General features: G+C 39.7%; 1 protein-coding gene across 1 annotated transcript in view; it reads right to left on the bottom strand.

Moving 5' to 3' along the window:
- Positions 1-2,642: 2,642 nt before the first annotated feature.
- LOC118814426 (transcriptional regulator ATRX-like) overlaps positions 2,643-21,389 on the bottom strand; it is a 51,706-nt gene continuing 32,959 nt past the window's right edge. The window contains exons 17-35 of the mRNA XM_036580025.1: positions 21,216-21,348; positions 20,409-20,518; positions 18,758-18,901; positions 17,524-17,701; positions 16,575-16,712; positions 15,625-15,800; positions 14,062-14,179; positions 13,387-13,493; positions 13,161-13,237; positions 11,829-11,884; positions 11,588-11,729; positions 9,820-9,920; positions 9,585-9,693; positions 7,256-7,433; positions 6,832-6,999; positions 5,546-5,695; positions 5,137-5,193; positions 3,739-3,798; positions 2,643-3,064 (exon numbers count right to left, since the gene is read on the bottom strand). Coding sequence (XP_036435918.1) covers positions 2,960-3,064; positions 3,739-3,798; positions 5,137-5,193; positions 5,546-5,695; positions 6,832-6,999; positions 7,256-7,433; positions 9,585-9,693; positions 9,820-9,920; positions 11,588-11,729; positions 11,829-11,884; positions 13,161-13,237; positions 13,387-13,493; positions 14,062-14,179; positions 15,625-15,800; positions 16,575-16,712; positions 17,524-17,701; positions 18,758-18,901; positions 20,409-20,518; positions 21,216-21,348 — 2,307 coding nt within the window. The 3' untranslated portion in view covers positions 2,643-2,959. The remainder of the gene's footprint in view (positions 3,065-3,738; positions 3,799-5,136; positions 5,194-5,545; positions 5,696-6,831; positions 7,000-7,255; positions 7,434-9,584; positions 9,694-9,819; positions 9,921-11,587; positions 11,730-11,828; positions 11,885-13,160; positions 13,238-13,386; positions 13,494-14,061; positions 14,180-15,624; positions 15,801-16,574; positions 16,713-17,523; positions 17,702-18,757; positions 18,902-20,408; positions 20,519-21,215; positions 21,349-21,389) is intronic.

The raw sequence follows: 21,389 nt of genomic DNA, 5'->3' as shown, positions 1-21,389 counted from the left end.
GCCATGCAGTCTGTCAGTTTGTGAAGTTTCTTCCCTCCTAGAAACTCCACTATCAATTGTGAGTGGTATTATTAAAAAGTGGACGCGTTTAAGAATCACAGCAACTCAGACACAAAGTGTCAGACCACGTAAAGTTACAGAGCAGGTCGCCAACAGCTGAGGAGCTTAGTGCTTAAAAGTCACCCACACTCTGTTGATCAATAACTGCAGAGTTCAAACCTCCTCTGACACCAAAATCAGCACAAAAACTGCACCGGGAGCTTCATGGCAGGGTTTTCATGGCTGAGCAGCTGCATGTAAGCCTTACCTCACCAAGCACAGTGACAAGCGCAGAATAGAGTGGTGTAAAGCACCTCCACTGGACTCTGGAGCAGTGGAAACGTATTCTGTGTAGTGATGAATCAGCTTCTCTATCTGTCAGTCTGATGGATGAGTCTGGGTTTGGCGAATGCCAGGAGAACCTTACCTGCCTGACTGCACTGTGCCAGCTGTAAAGTTTGGTGGAGGAGGGATGATGATATGGGGTTGTTTTTCAGGGGTTGGTCTAGAACCCTTAGTTCCAGTGAAGGGAAATCTTAAGGCTTCAGCACCAAGACATTTTGGACAATTGTACACTCCCAACTTTGTGGGAACAGTTTGGGGAAGAACCTTTCCTGTTCCAGCATGACTGAGCCCCAGTGCTCAAAGCAGCTCCATAAAGGCCTGGCTGGGTGAGTTTGGTGTGGAAGAGCTTGACTGGCCCTCACAGAGCCCTGACCTCAAGCCAATCAAATACCTTTGGGATGAACTAGAACGGAGACTGTGAGCCAGGCCCTCTCGTCCAACATCAGTGTCTGACCTCACAAATGCTCCCCTGGATGAATGGCCAAAAAGTCCTACAGACTCTCCAAAATCTGAAGAAAGCTTCCCAGAAGAGTGGAAGCTGTTAGAGCTGCAAAGGGGACCAACTCCATATTCACGTCTAAGGATTTAGAATGGGATTCATGAATGCGCCTGCAGGTGTCCCAATACTTTTGTCCATATAGTCTATCACACCAAGCTGCTGCTCTTGACAGTTTGCGGCTGGTTGAGTCTGCTGGAGCTGCTGAAGGTTTACAATTAATATAATTCTGCGATTGCAGGTAAAGTACTGGTCACTACAGAACAGATTAAACATTCACCCTCATTAACAGCAGGTAGAGGTAGAAGTAGAAGCAGAGGGAGAGGGAGAGGCTGTTCTTTTAGCCAGGATCTTCTGTGTACCCAGAATAAGCTGGGAGAAAACAACAGGGAGAGAGAGAAAGAAGGAGAAAGCGATTAAATTTATATTTATGCAATCTAGGTAAAGTACTGCTAGGATTTATTACAGGTTAAATATTCAGAAAAAATGGAATGTAAGAAAAGAGAGAGAGCACAAATGGAGGAAAAGAAAGAGAGGGAAAGGGGATATAAAGAGGGAGTGATGAAGTGATTGATGATTATAATTTTGTGATTTTTCCATGGTTATGAAGTGTAGTTACGCACAATACTAAGCAGACAAAACAGCGAGAAACCAATGAGAGAAAACACACATAAATTCAATAATAATCAATATTAATACTGATCAGAATAAGCAATTCTTCCACCAAGCAATGTGGTTCGTTTAAAGTAGGCTTTTGCTGCCAAGCAACATAAGACCCTGGTGCATTCGGTGCTGTCATAGGAGTGTACAGTACAGTGCAAAGCCACCCCTCATTTATTGATTCTTTCATGCATTCATTTAAGTACAAATTATTCATTTTATAGCGTCAAGAAAAAAAATCAAACTCACATATCTGACAGCAAAAGCCTCAACACTTGTTTCAGTATTTAACCTGAATTGCCACCTTATGACCTGATCTGATTGGTCATAATGCATTTTACACCTACAGTATCTGTACAGTATCACAACTCCCCCACTGCACTAGCAGGTGTTGTGTGTACGTACTGATTGTTGAGCCTGTAGCTTGCGCTGGTAATTCTCAATCTTGCGCTGTCTCTCTCTTTCAAAGCTCACTTGAGCCTGGAGAGCCATCTGCTTCATTTGCTCCCCACTCAGCGAAGGGTTGTGCTTCATCTACACACACAATAAAGAGTGATTTACACACAGAACAATAAACAATCCTGATAGTGTCTTTGTTTACATGCAAAGATTTGTGCCAATCTAAATAAAACATTCCGATTATAGATGAAGACTGATGTGTTTATACTCTCACTCTACTCAACAATCTGATGAAAATCTCCGTTTACATGCTCACTACAAGCAATCAGATTCAAAATTACATGTATGCATTGAGAACCACTTAGAGTAGATGTTACCATGACAACGAGCATCATGTCCAGTCAGAGTGAGACGAGCAGCAGTGAGCAGCGCTTGTGTTTTTAATTGCTTTAAAATGATGTCAGACTCAGGAAAACGTCCTTCACATGTCCTTATTAAAGAAGGCCGAGAGGAAGACGTCGTGTTCCGAGACACATAAGCTGGACGTCCGTCCCACCGCTGTCTTTTAAAGATCAGAGCAGAAACTTCGTCTCCTCTGCAGACCAGTTTCTGCTCCGCCATGTTGAACGGTATAAACTTTCACTATGACGTGACAAACATGATCAGAACGGACTTAAACTTTCCGATAGGGAATGTAATCAGATACAGACATTTACATAGATATTATTCTTCTATTTAACAGATTATTTACAGGATTACCCACCTCGTTCAATCGGATGGAAATTGTATTCCGAAAGGCCTCAATCGCACTAGACTATACCTATTGAGGTGTGTACCAGGACGCATTCAATTCCGATTGAGCTATTATTAATGGATTATCAGGCTGAAGGTCAACATGACTAATGTAATAAATAAATGTGTCTTACTTTCGTCTTACTTTTACCTTTATGTTTCTATTTATTGCAACATTATGTAGCGCTTTACTGGTAAAAATGATAAACAAAAAAAGATTATTTTCACTCATACACACAAACTCACTACTTCATGTATGAAGAAGTCCGGACTCCGGGACTCAATGTTCTGCAGAGCCCTCTGAAGGTCCAAGCGGCCTTTCTTCAACATAGCCTGGAGGAGGACCACAAACAAATGACTGCTGGTACATCCACTGTACTCAGTACGAACTCACATTCACAATCTTCTCTGTGGTTTTTATTGCTTTCATGTGTCACTTTCAAATACTCCTTCAAGAAATGTTAAATGTTAAATGTTAAACTCTTCTGAACTCCTCCCCCAACTGACCCTGGTGCTCATCATTGACCACTAAGGCGAGGCGAGTTCCTCTCGAATAAGCCCACACTGTTTACTCGATGAATATCAAAGCGTTCTTGTGAACGTGGCCCTGAAGTCACAGTGCACTTCAAACAGAAACAATATTTTGAAACAAGTCTTTTTGGCCAAAATGGCTTCAAGGTCTGAGTTTGTACAGTGCAGGGTGGGCTGCCTCTGACTATGATTGGTCTATTGCATTAAGCAGGCTTCTAGCAGTGCTGAGAAGTACATGGAGTTCCCTTTAAGTCTACATACAACAGCATGTTCAGCAGTAGTTCGGTTTCATTTAGTTCTTTAGATGTTTGAAGTTCACTGCCAGCTTTAGCCTGCACTTTTAGTTTCAGCACCATGAACAGCATTTTGGCAGGACCACAGACAGCTCCATCAACCACAACACACACACACACACACACACACACACACACACACACACACACGCGCACACACACAGCTCCCTTTGGGTGACTCACCTCCAGCTCTTGGTTGGATTTCTGCCAGAGGCTGCTGAAGAAACCTCGCTGACCTCCATCCTGTACAAACACAGGGGGACAAACACAACCAAATCAGGACCTCTGAGTTAGAGAGGACTGCATACATGTATTTACAGTCAAATGCCAACGTTTCAACATTCCCAAATTACGTTTCGTTGACCTTCTAAGTGAAAGTTACACAGTTAAATATGATTAAATATGATAGATTTTCTGTGAATTTTAGTGCACAATTTCTATATATTTTCTGTGTTTAACATACTGGAAATGAAAGAAATACAACATAAAATATTAGTATTATATTACAGTTTCATTCCTGATGTCCGACCGTTTTCTAAGTCATTTTAGAATCATCTCTTCACTGTTGCAGACATGAAAATTTCATTTATTCTTTGACATCTATGAAGTTGTGGAGTATTAGCATTATATTAGAATCATTTTATACACTTATCCTCAACCAGAATGGCTTTTTTATCAGGGAAAATACTGATTATAAAAATGTGGATGGTGATTCTAAACTTAGGTGTGTGTACCACTTGAATTTAGCTCTGCTTAATTCTCCTCCCACATCTCGCACAAAATAGTCTTGCACAAAACGGGGCATCAGACAAAACAGCATTAGAGAAAGTGACCCTGCACAAAACAGTCTTCCACAAAACGTCAACAAGCAATGCAAAGCTAACCAAAACGATCTGGCAGAAAATGGCATCAGGTGAAACAGCCCCACATGAAACAGTCTGGCAACAGTTCACCAATAGCAATTGGCTGCCAATGCAAGGTGCAGTTTATCTTGAACAAGCTGAATGAATCTTGATGAATAAAGAGCTACTAACTTGGCTTCACATTAGGGGGGCAGTCGTGGGCTAGAGGTTAGTGGGCCAGCCTTGTGACCGGAAGGTCGCTGGTTTGATCCCCTGAGTTGACAGTACCTGACAGAAGTGCCCTTTAGCAAGGCACCTAACCCCCAACTGCTCCTCGGGCACAGTGGTTAGGGCTGCCCACTGCACCCTAGTGTGTGTGAGTTTCACTGCACGGATGGGTTAAACGCAAAGGTCAAATTCCTTCCTGTGCAAGCTTCTTCCTGGACAAAACTAATTGTTATTCCAGCGTGTTCAACAATAGGATGGTTTCATTTAGCTCTTTAGTTGTATTACATACACTGCCAGCTTTAGACTTGAGCTGCATTTTCAGTTTCAGCACCACATACAGTGCATTTCAGCAGACTAACACATCTACAGCCCAGAACCCAGAGTTCAGGACCACGGACAGCACCATCAACCACAACACTGAGCTTTGCGAAGTCATTCTGATGGTTTTGTAGGTCAGTCCTGTTTTTTTCTGGATTTACTACAAGCTCAGAAAACACTTTAGGTGACTCACCTCCTGCTTGGTTTTCTTTGCAGCTGAACTTTGCTCACCTCCATCCTGTACGGCAGCCTGAAAGGGACATACACAACCAAATCAGGGCTGAATATGAGTCAAGGAACAAACCTAAACATGACACATCTCTGCAAATTTTAGTGCACACACTGTCTGTTCTTTGCTGAGTTTAACATATTGGAAAAAAAAACATAGCATAAAGTATAATACGCCATACCTCAGTCATTTTAGAATAATCTACAGCTCAATTCATCATTCTAGACATTAGTATGTAATTTCTTTGCTTTTTACAGTTTTATACTAATTATTTGATATATATATGAAGTTGTATATATTAAGACTATATACAAAACTGACTTGGTTGAGTCTGTTGGAAAAATAATAGCCGCTTTTAAACTTGTGTGTGTACCGTCTCCTCGGCTTGATACTCCTCCCACGCTTCCTTCCTCTCCTCCACACTCAGCTCCTCCTCCTTCCTGTGGTCCAGCAGCGAATCGTGTTCATGGAAACTCACTATGCTCTGCCCACACTGCTGTAACAGCACTGCCAGCACCTTATCCTAAACAAACACACACACACACACAGGTAAGTATCTGCAGTGTATCTTATTATGTACGCTGGCCCAAAGGGGGTAAATTGGTGTGTGTGCACATGTGTGTGTGAATGGTGTACATTTTAAAACACCCTTAGACCAGAACACCTAGTTTGAGAAATCAGACCAAGTGGCATCATTCCTCGGAGCTAACCGTGTCATATCTTGGGAAAAACATTGTCATAACTCAGTGCTTGTATAACTGGACATCAAGACAAACGGACACAGACATTACAGCCTCAAACAATATGACAGACAAAACTACCTCCCAGAAAACGGCAACAGGCAAAACAGCCTTGCACAAAACATTCTTGCACAAAATAGCATCAGGCAGGGGCATCGCTAGGTCACAAATAAATGTAGCTCTAAGTTCAAATCAGTCGTGATTCTCATTCATTCTGCATTGTTTACCCATGCCATCGTGTCTCCAAATTCACAGTACACAAACTACAAAAGAGACAGATCTGCTGTGCGCCCATTTGACCACAGAGCCATTTTATATATATTTTCTGGCTGTTTTTACTCTAAAGGTTCAGAATAACATTTTAGGACCACTAAAAAAAATCTACTAGGGGACCAAGCCCCCAGAATGCTCTAGCTTAGCCCCACTATCTATAAACCTCAAGTGATGTCCACGTCCCTAGCATGAAATTTCCTTGCACAAAAAGCCAACAAGTTTCTGCTTATAACGGAACAAAATGACAGAAGCTGTACAGGCCTTGTGTGTATGGAGTGTACTCAACCTGTCAGAAATAGAGCATATCGCTGCTGTCCCAAAAAAAAAAACCCATGTCCAAACCTCCATTGTTATCGAAGGGACCAATTGAGATGCCCCAAAAAGTGGAGCTGAACCTCTTTATATCAACTTGCACTGAAAGTTCAGAAAGTTTTTTTCTCCTGCTACTCTTATGGAGATGCATGTTTTTCATTGGACAGCAATGACTAACATTTTTTACACCACATCAATATTAAAGAAATCTGTCAATTTTTTTTTTATCAATTTTGTCGCCTTTGTCCAGGAATCAACGCAACCCTAATTGTTAAACTAATCAAGAATAGTGAATAATTAATTGCAGTCCTATAGTGTGTGTGTATGTGCTTACAGAGGGCAGGCTGTTGTGCGTTTTGGGGTGCAGGTCGGGCCGAAAGCGGTACAGTTCGCTGAGCTGGCTGTGTGTGAAGTGTCGCTGGATCTGCTGCTGGTCCACAACACGGGACGACAGAGACTGCTTAGCAACCTGGCGTTCGTAAATCTTCTGCTCCATTGTACCCTGTCCAGAGTCATCATAGTATCAGAACAGGCAAGGGGTGAAATTCTCTGACCTCGCAATGGTTCAATTTGTTTGTGATTCTCTTGGTATGGATTAAAATTATTATTTTTTTAATATACAAGTGCAACCTGAGTAGCTATTAACCTAAATATAGAATATATGAAAAATAGATTCTAACATTACAAAATAGATGCAGGTGAAACACCACCTTCAGGTCAATGCATCATGACTACACCCCTAGTGTGTGTGTACACACCTGTGCCAGAAAGCGGTAGACGTAAACAGGTTTTCTCTGTCCGAAGCGATAGACCCTGAAGATGCTCTGAACGTCATAAGTAGGATTCCACGAAGCATCGAACAGCACAACCCTGTTAGCAGCTACTAGATTGATACCTAATGAGCCGGCCTTTGTAGAGATCAGAAACAACCGTCCACTGAGAGAGAGAGACAGAGAGTGAGAGTGAGTTAATACAGGGGTCGGCAACCCAAATGTTAAGAAGAGCCATTTTGTCCTTTCAGCCACAATATCTTATGCCCATTTTACCATCTTGGCTGTAAATATGGCTCAGTATGTTTTAATGTGCTAGTAAAGGCTAACAAAATGTAGTAATAGTAATAATAATAATAATAATAATAAAAATAAAAAATGACATTTGTATAGCGCTTTTCTAGGACCCAAAGACGCTACAGACTGCAATAATAATAATTTAACATGAACAAAATTGCACTCATTTTGCTCTGCTTTAAGCTTTAGCTCAGCTACAACAGCTTTTCTCGCATCTCTGGCAGGAAACTTTTCCAAAAGTAGAACAGTTTCTGTCAAAATGTCTCTCAACATTGGACTTTTTACAAGGCTGAATTCGCTTCTCATTCAAATTCTCCCATTCCACCTTAAATGGTGCAGCAGACTTCAGCTTCACGACTTTTTAGTGTTTGACAGTTTCTCAGTGCACATTAAACATATCAGGAAACCAGCTGGAGTGATTATAAATGCAAATAAGTCCATTCATCTCCAAATTATCGATGTTCATCTTAAATCTTTCTCTTTGCCATTTCGTTTGCTACTAGCTAGACGAGATTGTTGTCTGTGTTGCTACGGTGACCAGCAGTCTGCGCTGATCTTCAGGGTTAAAGGGTGAATTAGCAGTTCTACATTAACTCCAGAGTTTAAGACCATTTACTGTTAAACTGTGTTGAACGATCAGCAGAGCTTTATTTTACTGTAAAGGAGGATTATTTTATTTTTACCTACAAATCTGATTCTGCTGTGGAGCCGCAACAGGACAGTAAAAGTGCCGCATGTTGCCGACACCTAAATGAATACAATCCACTTTCTTCAGTGGGGAACCACCTACATGTCTTCAGAAAAAAAACTTACTGATTTCTATAAAATAAAAAGTTAATTTTTAAAATCAGAACAAGTAGCTTCATTTCAAGCGGCCAACAGAAAATTATCCTGCCAGACTTGTTTTCTCTGTGGTATCTTGGTAGATACAGCCAAACAAGCTCTCCTATTGGCTAGGATTTCAGGAACTGGACTGATCTTACATGCTAGATTAACTACCAGCATGATCAGGAAGTGACAGAGGAATCAGCCAATATTGTTTTGAGTGTACCCAATTTTACAAGGGGGAAAAATTGTCAATTGGCCTTCTGGAGTTCTAGATTCATCACTCACTGTGAATACTAGTGGGAGTCTCAGATAGTTGTTATGAATGGAAAACAGCAGCAGGAGGATTACTGAAGGAGCCACTGTAAAACTGATACAAACTAAAATGTGTTAATGTCTGTTTATAGCTTCAAACAAAACATACTGAATGTCTTTTACAAGCTTCACATGTCTGTGTTTCATCTAGAATGGACAAAAAAATGTTTATGTGAACTGTAATTAGTTTATTGCTAACATACTTCAAGTCCAGCTGCAGAAATTAGCATTGCAATATTTTCATGTAATTAAGTTTTGACATTTAAGGCGAGGACAGCAGGCCATGCTCAAATATTAAACAGTAATACAGAAAAAGATCACTAGAAACACTAGAATATACACAGTTCGGGCACAACATTCTGACCACCTCCTTGTTTCTGCGCTCATTGTCCATTTTATCAGCTCCACTTACTATATAGGTGCACTCTGTAGTTTTACAATTACAGACTGTAGTCCATCTGATTTTCTGCGTACTTTGTTAGCCCCCTTTTACTCTGTTCTTCAGTGGTCAGGACCCCCATGGACCCTCACAGAGCAGGTACTATTTGGGTGGTGGATCATTCTCAGCACTGCAGTAACACTGACGTGGTGGTGGTGTGTTAGTGTGTGTTGTGCTGGTAGAGTGGATCAGACACAGCAGTGCTGCTGGAGTTTTTAATCATGTCAGTGTCACTGCTGGACTGAGAATAGTCCAGCAACCAAAAATATCCAGCCAACAGCATCTGGTGGGCAGCGTCCTGTGACCACTGATGAAGGACTAGAGGATGACCAACACAAACTGTGCAGCAGCAGATGAGCTATCGTCTCTGACTTTACATCTACAAGGTGGACTGACAAGGTAGGAGTGTCTAATAGAGTGGACACAGTGTTTGTGTGTTACCGTGTATTCCTGACGTTGTTGAACTCTTGAGTCCATTTTTTGCGCTCTGTTGCACTGGTAGAACCGTCCAAGCGATAGTAGTCTTTATCTCGTAACCAAGACTTCTCTCCTAGTGTGGACAAACATATATGCACAGATCTGCTTTTATTCATTCAACAAACAACACATGTTCAGAGACTGAAGTGTGACAGACTAAATAAAGTGCACATGGGGTGCATGTGTTTGTGTGTTCTACCTTTATACAGAGATTCCTTTCCCTCTCGCTTTGCCTTGTCAGCCAACTCAAGAAACTTTTCAATCAGATCCAGTGAAACTAGAGACTGACTGAACACCAACCTGCACAACACAAGTGTTATTTATTATTATTATTTTTATTATTATTATTATTATTATTATTATTATGTGTGTTAAAACTTAGCACATCATTATAATACTATTTACTGGCCACTTAGGGGACATTCTGTATATATCTGTAAGACAAGATCCTCAAAAACACCTGCCAGGCCAGCAATCAACAGAAAGCAAATTCTAACAAGCTAGAAATTCTGACAGTAAAATTCTAATTAGCTACACTTTGCACATATGAAATTTCAACAGTGAAATTCTAATACATCAGACATTTCAACAGTGAAATTTTAACAAGCTATGCAATCTAACAGCAAAATTCTAACAGTGACTTTAAATCAGGTGTGTTTAATTAGGCAGTGTGTTGAAGTCTGCAGTGTTTTGGCCCACAATGACTGGAGCCTGACACGTGAGCTGGACATTTGAACAGTAAAATTCTAACAGTGAAATTCTAATTGAACATATATTCTAATAGCTAAATTCTAACAAGCTAGACAGTAACAGTAAAATTTTTACAAGCTACAAATTGTATCAGTAAAATTCTAACAGTCAGATTCTATTAAGCTACACTTTCCAGCAGTTAAAGTCTAATATTTCCGACATTCTAACTGTGAAATTCTTACAAGTTACATTCTATTACAGAAAAATTCTAACAGTGAAATTTTAACAAGTTACACATTCTAACTGCGAAATTCTTAAAAGCTACACTTTCTATCAGTAAAATTCTAATAAGCTAGACCGGGCATGTCAAACCACAGACCTTCCAAGCCAAAGTGCAGTGGAGACTAGCAGCCTGACACATGAGCTAGACATCTGAACAGTTAAATTTAAAATAAGCTACACTTTCTAACAATGCAATTCTAACAGTGAAATTTTAGCAATGAAATTGTAATTGGCCATACAGTCTAACAGCTAAATTTTAACAAGCTAATAGCTAAATTCCGACAAGCCTGCCACTCTAACAGTCAATTTCTAACAAGCTACAGTTTCTAACATCTCAATTCTAACAGTGAAATTCTAACACTGGTACTCCAATAATGCCAGTGAAATTTTAAAAGTGAAATTCTAACAGCAAAATCGAATATGGTAGATTCCTAACAGTGAAATTCTAACTCGATAGACATTCTAAATGTGGAACTGTAAAAGTGAAATTCTAATATGCTAAACATCCTAATGATCAATTTTTAACTTGCCTTTCAAAAAGCTCTCATATCAAAAATATGATAAGGTCACTCCATCTTGCCCACTTGCTAGGGCTTTACTTGATGGGCTTTCTATAAGCTAGTTTAAATGGCTAAAACAAAAGTAGCTAAAACATCTTGAAGCCTAAATTCTGTCTGTACTATTGTCCATTTTCATAGACAAAAGTACATAATTCACTGTGAGAAAGAACTTGAGGCAATTTTGTGATGATTTAGATCTGCAGTTTATATGATGCTAATATATGTTTCCATTAAGTTGGCCTTGTAGCCTCAGTGCTAAAACTAAAGAGTCAAAGTTCAGCCATTTGGCTGATTGACTACATTTGGGGTAAAGCGGTTGGGGTGTTTTTTTAAATTTTAAATTTTTTTAAATTTAAATTTTTTCAACAAACTATTCCTTAAAATTTGGCTTTGGTCATACCCCGCAATGTGGCCTCAGGTGTGTGCCTTACTCACACTTTATTCTGCAGCTGTTCAGCCAAGTGCAGTATCTCCATCAGTAGTACTAATTTCCCAGAATGCTCCAGGATAGCAGCATCAGCATCACTCACAAACTCCCTGTACCAGCCTACCGGTGGCCCGCTGAACATACTCGGCACTGTGTATTGTGTGTAGAAAAAACAGAGAGAGAGGACTTTTAATATTATGTACTTTAAAAAGCAGTGCATGTTTAAACAGATGTAAAGATGTGCACTACCTTCCTCTTCTGAGGGTCCTCCAGTATTGGCAGCGCTCCTCCTCTCCTCTGCCGCACTGAATAATAGATGGAGAGAGGAGGTTAGACAGAAAGGGCTGTGTTTGTGCACGAGCAGGAGAAGTTATGTTTTGAAACACCTGTTTTGATATTTAACAATCTCTCAATCAAATTTCATTAAAACAGAGAAATTATGCATAAAGTGTAGATTATAAACTTTCAAATCTATAGCATGTCTGTGTTTGCAAGTAGAAGGCAAGATACTTTATGATTTGAATTTAATAAGTTGTTGGCCCATCATCAAAGTATCATCAAAGCAAAAGAGTATTTAGAGGCTCATGAGTTTATTGCTGTGCTCATGGGTGGAGTTTGAGGTAGAACATGTGATTGTGCAGTTTGGTTATTTTCCTAAAACACCATACAATAAACGCTATGAAAACTGTTTTACTGCAGTGCATGAGATGCTTCTGCATTAGCTGCATTCTTTATTTTTTTGGCCAGTACTATAAAACAAAAGGACAGTGTAATACGTCTTCAACGGAAACTTGGAATAGCTGGAATATTCTTGTTATCGACTATTTTTATTCTTATCTTATTTCTTAACAGTATTACAGATGATACTGATAATAGTTTTGGTTAGTTAACTGCAAATCAAGCAGACATGAAAGACAAACCAAAGCATAAACTGTAAAATTAATGTATGCTTATTTTACGATCAGATTTGATGGCACACAACTTTAATGAACATGGGCAACTGTGTATACAGACTACATTTTTGCCATGTTTTTGTCATTTTTGACACTGAAACAAAGGCAGAAGTGCAGACATGAAGTTACCCTACCATTCAAAGTTTGGAGTCATTGTTTCAACATTATCAATAATTTAAAACCAATTTTGCTGCAGAAAAATGTCTAAGTTTGGGCGTCCCTGGTCAAATGACATTTTTGTCCATTTTCTAAGTGAAAATAACGAACATTTAAATGCACAAATACAGGTTTTAATTTGTTGAATTTGACATACTGGGGAAAAAAAAACTAATTAGGCATGTACAAAGGTTCTGGCACATTTAATGTTGTTTGATTTTTCCACAATTTGTTAATACATAGAAATTGTACATTAAAATTAGCATAAACTGTGTCATATTTAGGTGCATCCTCTGTAGAATGTATTTATTTTCCACTTAGAAAAATCAACAAAACAAGTAAACTGAGCTTTTGCATACATCTGTAGGCATATTGTCAGGCTTACAGGAACAAACCCCACATTTCAACAAACAGGAATGAATAAATATGCACAAATTTAGATAAATGAACACATTAATTGCAAACACAATACCATTCACTGTTCTTCTGCCCACTTGACAGTTCACTCGTAGTCACCGTGGAGACCGGAGCAGGATCCTCCGCTCTTACCTGTAATACACACAAACCAAAAATACCGCTTTTATGAAGATCTTCCCAGAATATCTTCAGTAGAGGATAGAGTCAACAATAAGCTGATAATGAAATAATAATAAAAATAATCAAATAACAGTTGGTGGCTGTGTAATGAATATACACACCTTGTACCCTTTGTTAAGGTCAGAGAGCTGTAAGCACCACGGATGAATCCAAATCAGACTCAAAATCCGAAAATCCTGAAACAACCTGTTCACACCATCTCCTTCTCCTACACACATACACACACACATACACACACACACACACACACACAAACACAGACAGACAGTTCAAAGCCTTGACCATTAGTAGTGATTCCCCAAAGTACAATCATGTAAAAAAAAAAATATTCTCACATTTGTCTACATTACTCAAATTTGACGTAAAGATAGATTTTTCCATTTATAAAGCAGTGCATTTTTTTTCATATCTAAATAAGTGAACAAAGTATTCATCAGATGTCCAGCGAGAGCAACAGTGGCTGAACGTTCCAACCAGTAGGTGTATATTCAATGCATACCATATATCATCATCTTGTTTTGATTTGGTTAACCATTTATTGCATTACATGTGTTATTAAAAGTTAACTCTGATGCAAAACATAACATCATGATGTATTTTTATAATGATATTGCTCAAATATTGCAATACTGACCATCCCTAGTAATATATGCCCACAGTGGTTAAAAGGAAATAAAAAGACCAAAATTGAGCTCCTCTAGAGACGCTAACTAAGCACAGAACTAAAGGACTGTCACATTGCAGCACTGTACAGGATGCGTGAGTGATAGATTTACCTGTATAGTTCTGTAGGTAGTGTGCGTACAGTTTACACTGCAGTGGTGTCATCCTGATTGACAGGACATACTCGTGTTTTGGGGGCAGGAAGCGGGTCAGAACAGAATAGTCCCGTCTCTACAAAAAACACAACAGCAGATAATTATACACCAGGGAGGGGCTGATTACTGGCTTTACAGATGCACCTGAGGATAAAACCTAATAATAACTAGAAGGGGAAAGTTTGTGAACAAAGTGGCTTATCAAAGCTGTTGCTATGAAATCCCAGGTGGTCGCTAAGGTGCTGCCATGCTATCCTGGGTGGTTGCTAAGATGTTGACAGGAATCCCAGGCGGTTGCTAAGGTGCTGCCATGCTATCCTGGGTGGTTGCTAAGATGTTGACAGGAATCCCAGGCGGTTGCTAAGGTGCTGCCATGCTATCCTGGGAGGTTGCTAAGATGTTGATAGGACACTTCTGTAGAATCCCAGGTGGTTGCTAAGGTGTTGCTAGACATTGCTATGGTATTCAAGGTGGTTGCTAAGGTGTTACTAGGTTACCCTGGGTGGTTGCTAAGATGTTCATAGGCCATTCTGTAGAATCCCAGGTGGTTGCTAAGGTGCTGCTATGCTATCCTGGGTGGTTGCTAAGATGTTGACAGGCTATTTCTGTAGAATCCCAGGTGGTTGCTAAGGTGCTGCTATGCTATCCCGGGTGGTTGCTAAGATGTTGATAGGCCATTCTGTAGAATCCCAGGTGGTTGCTAAGGTGCTGCAATGCTATCCCGGGTGGTTGCTAAGATGTTGACAGGCTATTTCTGCAGAATCCCAGGTGGTTGCTAAGGTGCTGCTAGGCATTGCTATGGTATTCTAAGTGGATGCTAAGGTGTTACCATGCCACTGCTTTAGCATCCCAGGTGGTTGCTAAGGTGTTACTACATTATCCTGGGAGGTTGCTAAGATGTTGACAGGCCATTTCTGTAGAATCCCAGGTGGTTGCTAAGGTGTTGCTAGGCATTGCTATGGTATTCCAAGTGGTTGCTAAGATGCTGATAGGCCATTTCTGTAGAAACCCAGGTGGTTGCTAAGGTGCTGCCATGCTATTCTCGGTGGTTGCTAAGATATTGATAGGTCATTTCTGTAGAATCCCAGGTGGTTGCTAAGGTGTTGCTATACTATCCTGGGTGGTTGCTAAGATGCTGATAGGCCATTTCTGTAGAAACCCAGGTGGTTGCTAAGGTGCTGCCATGCTATTCTCGGTGGTTGCTAAGATATTGATAGGTCATTTCTGTAGAATCCCAGGTGGTTGCTAAGGTGTTGCTATACTATCCTGGGTGGTTGCTAAGATGTTGATGGGCCATTTTTGTAGAATCCCAGGTGGTTGCTAAGGTGTTGCTATGCTATCCTGGGTGGTTGTTAAAATGTCGATGGGCCATTTTTGTAGAATCCCAGGTGGTTGCTAAGGTGTTGCTATTCCACTGCTATAGCATCCCAGGTGGTTGCTAAGGTGACCATTGCTGTGTGTGAATAGGTGTGTTAGTGCTCTCACTCTCTCTCACTCGCATCGTATCTCTTTGTCTCTGACCTGAACACATCCACCGAGGAGCTCATGGAGGACGTGGACTCGTTTCTTCATCAGTCGGACGTCAGAAGGGGTGGAGTCAGCACACTGGCCATTCTGGATGGGGTTAATGAAGCGGTTCCTAAACTCACGCAGAGAACCCAGCAGGTTCTGCTTTACGAAATTCACCATACAGTGATCTACAATGCGGAACAAATGCACATTTAAGATGATTAGAGGCACTTCTTTGGATATGATTGCAGTACCTGTCAAAAGTTAAGACATGCCTGCTAATGATCCAATCAGACAATGCTGACTTTCTGTCAAACAGAGCTGTTTAGACAACAACACACTTGACTGGCTTTAAGGGCCAAATTACTTGGAATAAAACTTAAGTTAGAAAGTTCTTTACACTTTAACTGTAAAGGTACCGTTTCAGGCATATGAGGTTTTGCTACAATATGAAGAAATTATTTTGGTTTTGAAAATAAATTGAAAGGCATCAACTTCACTGCTTACATTTAACCAGAAATCTTTAGATCAAAACATCTTTGAAATTATGGAAAACATTCTACAGTATAGAAATACAACAGTATTACTAAGTAGTACAAAATCCAACTAAACAGCAAAATACATTTCTACGCAATACAAATACACTAAAATCTATTGTAGTTATAAGAAAATATTAGTCATGGTAAGCAAGTCTATTTGACACTGCTTAACCACGTAGAGTTTGCGTCAAATGGTGATTCAGGCATGCAGTTAGCACCATGCTAATTAGTAAAGGATAAGATTCTGTTACTTGTCAGCAACATTAGCCCTTAAAAAGGTTTAAAGTGATAATTGAGAGGTGCAGGTGACGAAGGAGGGGTTAAAGGTGAGGACAGAGGTTAAAGGTGATAACAGAGGTTAGAGGTGACTGATTATTACACCCATTACACCGTGCAAGGATGTTAAAGATTAAAGGTCATTACACTCTGAGAGATTGTTCTGGAGTGGCGTCCCCGTTAGGACAATTCTCCGGCGTGTGCGGATGGAGCTCATGGCCTTAAAAATGCCCGTCGCATCGTTCCTCAGGATGTGACCTTCATCACAGATCACCACATCTGGACCTATTACAAACAAAAACATATACACAAAAACAAATATCCACACAAACATACATACAGAGTCATTCAAGTGTGAAGCCACTATACTATGTAAAATATTATACTATTATATAAAATTATTATACAATACACTATACTATTATTTAGCATAATATAAACACCAAGATTTACGTTCTAATAAAGTTATCAATAATGAAATTTCCAGAAATAAGTTATTTGGAAGTGTTTGTTTTACAAAGCAGTGTGGAAGGACTAGACTATGTGGCAGGTGTGTATCTGGCTGGGTGGATCAGTATTTGGCAGGGTGCATTTCACAGTGCAGTGTGGAAGGATTGGACAATGTGGCAGGTGTGTATCAGGCTGGGTGGATCAGTATTTGGCAGGGTGCATTTTACAGAGCAATGTGGAAGGATTGGACAATGTGGCAGGTGCGTATCTGGATTGGTGGATCTGTATTTGGCAGGGTGCATTTCACAGAGCAGTGTGGAAGGATTGGACAATGTGGCAGGTGCATATCTGGCAGGGTGCATTTCACAGAGCAGTGTGGAAGGACTGGACAATGTGGCAGGTGCGTATCTGGATTGATGCATCAGTATTTGCCAGGGTGCATTTCACAGAGCAATGCTGACTGTGTAAAGAATGTGGCACGTTTGTACTTATATGGTGGATCAGTATTCTGCAGGGTGTTTTTATTACAGTGCAGTGCGGAATGGATGGAGAATATGGCTGGTTTGCACTTGAATAGTGGATCAGTAATTGGCAGGGTGTGTTTTACAGCAGTGTGGACAGGCTGGAAAATGTGGCAGGTGTGTACCTGGATTCTGAAGTGCTGTTCGCAGACTCTGCTGGTGTTTGGCATATTTGGCTTGCTGCCCATGCGTGAGGATGCGGTAGATTTCGTAGCTCACAATCATCACACCACCTTTCCTATGCCACATGCTCAAAGCCTCCACTCGACAGAGCACAGACTTCACTGTAACAAGCTCAATCACCTGAACAACGGTGGATGTGTGAGAGAGAGAGAGAGAGAGAGAGAGAGAGAAAGAGAGAGGGAGAAAGAGAGAGAGAGAAAGAGAGGGGGGGTACATACATTTTAGTGTAGAGTGTATGCAAGTTATGATTGAACTACACCTCACTAAAGAGAAGCTTATCAATTCTACCTATTATAAATAAAACTGAGAAAGCAGACAAAAACACAGAGCTTCAAGATAGCCGATACAGCTTTTTGTTATGCGATGTATGTTTGTTCATGTTTATAGATGAATAACTAATTCAAAGTTTTTCATTACTGAGTTATACTTTGCACAGTACAGTAACCCAACAACAGAGTTAAAATGCTGAGTCAAAGTAACCATTTTTTTCGCTAATGATAACCCAGCCTATAGGATTAATCATATAACCTGGTAATGCTGGGTCAGTTTAACCCAGTATCTGTTCTAATATACAATGACCCAGCACTAGGTTATGAATATGACCCAAATTGATTGTTTTTAACTGAGCATTTTTTAGTGTAAGGCTAAATAAGGATAAACTAATTTCCTCTCTCACACTAATAGATCATTCAGCCATCAGTTGGCTTTGTTCAAACCTGGAAAAACGCTTCCATTGGGAAAAAAGTTGTTAGAAGTGGGCAAATCAGGCTTAAAGTCAAGCTACAAATCATGTAGTGTATGCCAAGCTGCAAGCATGTAGTTCATACAGTGCTAACAGCTGGGCTATTACATTAGCCTCGCAGCTAAGGGTGGGTGATATGACAAAAGAATCATATCATGACACATTTCCACGATACGCAATACGTATCACGATATAGTGACACACACTGCACCAGCAGTGGCAGGTTTGAAAACTCTGAAAACAACTATTTTCATTCAACTTTACATTCTTTACTGCACTAACTCCAATTAAACAAGACTAATTATGCTCTATATTTAATGAAACATGCAGTTAGTCAGTGTGCATGTGATTTTTCAGTAAACTTTCACTTTAAGCAACAAATTTGTTTTATTCAGTGGTTAATTACACAATGTTGTACACTGTGAAAGACTCACCTCTAGCTTGTGTGTTTTAATGCCACTTTGCCATTTGTCAAACTCTGCCCTCCAGTTCAGGACTGTATTTAGTGGACAAACCACTAACGCTGTCTTCAGCGCAACCAGCTCACAGGACAACACTGTGTGCAGGAACGCTATTACCTGAAAAACCAACACTAAATTTATATTCCACAACTTAAAACATCACAAATGTACTGAGGTTAGGAAACTCACTGAATTAACACTGACTCATTAAATTACTTCTTTATATTTAATATATATTTAAGCCATATCACCCCCTACACTTCCTGCAGTGTATTACAGTCTGTCAGAATGACTGTGTGGATCATATGAACATTATAGAGCCTTTTTAAATGAAACAGTAGAAGCCATATCGCCCCCTACACTTCCTGTAGTTTATTACAGTCTGTCAGAATGACTGTGTGGATCATATGAACATTATAGAGTTTTTTAAATGAAACAGTAGAAGCCATATTGCCCCCTACACTTCCTGTAGTGTATTACAGTCTGTCAGAGTGACTGTGTGGATCATATGAACATTATAGAGCACTTTTTAAATGAAACAACAGAAGCCATATCACCCCCTACACTTCCTGTAGTGTATTACAGTCTGTCAGAATGTCTGTGTGGATCATATGAACATTAAAGCATTTTATAATTAAATCATAGACACTTTATCACCCCCTACACTTCATGTAGTGTATTACAATGTCAGAATGACTGTGTGGACCATATGAACATTACAGAGCTACATACTAGGCTTGGGCAATATCTAAAAGTAATTAACACGATTTTCTAGTTAAAAAATTGTGAGTATCAATACCGCCCGCACACCCCCAAGTACATGCGGTCTGCAGCAGCTTTAACCTACTTTCTATACAATTTTAGTTTAGTTTTTAATATTAACTCTTCATGAAAATCTTTTATAAACCTCACATATTAAATAACATGACACTGAGTAGCCCAACATCTTTTGAGAACTACTTCACGTGGCGTTATAATAAACAGTACTGCAAACACAGAGGTTCATGAGCTTCAACTGCTGCAGACTTGCATGCTTATAACACTCCCTGCTGGAGAAACTTAAGACTGCAAGTGATTTTCAAACCCTTGTAAAAACAGTAAAACAAGGTGTTTTCATTATTCTAAAGCTAAAGAAAGGCAAAAAAGCTAACCACAATTAATCTGTACAGAAAGCAGCGGGAGATTACTTCACTAGAGCTTTAAAGGCCCCCATTAATCACTCAATGTTTTACAAGTAAAAGTGACAAACATTTTATAGATTTTATTTAATATAATTTATTACCTTTTTCAGAGAATACCAGCTGTAGATGAGGATCAGAGGAACTTTCTCACCAGGTAAGAGTAAACTTAGCTGGTCTATGCTAACATCCAGTCATTTCAGCTCGTTTTTTTTTTACTACTGGTGTTTGAGCCTGCACACTTCTTAAACATGAACCCGAGCTTCCCCACGTATTTTGCAGGCTATTTAACGACAAATTAGTCCTCTCTAATTCTCTCTCAGTTCTTTTACCAAAACGGTCTTACCTCCTTTTACACATCGCCATCAGGGTACTCGTACATCATCGACAATATCTGATAATATGGCCCTATCTTTTTCTCTTTCTCACTCTGTCTCTCTCAGTACCTGTAGTGTTTTTCCGAGGCCCATGCAGTGGGCGAGAATGCAGCCGGAACCAGAAGACTCCTTCACCTTCACAATCGACTCACAACAACTGTCCCACATGAACTGCACACCTACATGGTGATATACATTATTTATATTATTTAACAACAAATTATGGTTCTGAGAAAAAAATACAGAGGTACTTCCTGTGAAATATTCAGAGTGTCAAATCATACCAGTCATATCCAATAATGCACTATTTTCTAGTATTCTGACTTGTCAAACGTGTTGCTTACCATACCAAGGTCAAAAGGCCAATGTGTACAAAATTTGGCAGACATCATCTTTTGACTGCACATCCATTACATATAGAGGCCATTCTAAAATCATTAGTGTTGTAATGACGCATAGTGCTTGGACCCCAATAATCACCATTTGCAATGTAACAGATGGTCGGTAAGCCCTCATATCAGTAATGACAGTCCCTAGAAATCAATGCGTTCTAAATCCATTTCAGACAAAAACTAAATGGAAGCTGATTGTCTTGGTTAATAACACTGATCATTTAAGTCTTTTAAAAATATTTTTTATATCTTTTTACCGTAGTTAACTCTTCATCTATGAGATTATGTTTGTTTGTGCCAACTGACCTGTTGAGATGATTTATCTCCTGTTTTATCCATTTTCTTAATTATGATTCTTTTTGGTGTTCTTGTAATTCTGCACTTTCTCTACTGAATTTTACAATCTTTTTTTTTTATTTGTAATGCTTCATTTTTTACTTTTTTGGGCTAAAATCACATCAGAGAAATTATTAACATCTCTTACCTTCTCGTTGGTGAGGTTTCAGTTTACTCAACAGGTGTGCGTCCACCTGCACAAGAGCTTTACGTGTTGCATCATCTTGCTCTAGAACCAGAGGGGTGACGTTGGGGGCGGGTCTTTCAGACACTATCATCACCTGATTGGTAGAGCCAAAACCATACTTAGTACTGTGCTTTT

The sequence above is a fragment of the Colossoma macropomum genome, unplaced genomic scaffold (assembly GCF_904425465.1).
Source record: "Colossoma macropomum unplaced genomic scaffold, Colossoma_macropomum, whole genome shotgun sequence".
Lineage (NCBI taxonomy): Eukaryota > Metazoa > Chordata > Actinopteri > Characiformes > Serrasalmidae > Colossoma > Colossoma macropomum.
This window is presented reverse-complemented; position numbering and strand designations above follow the sequence as displayed.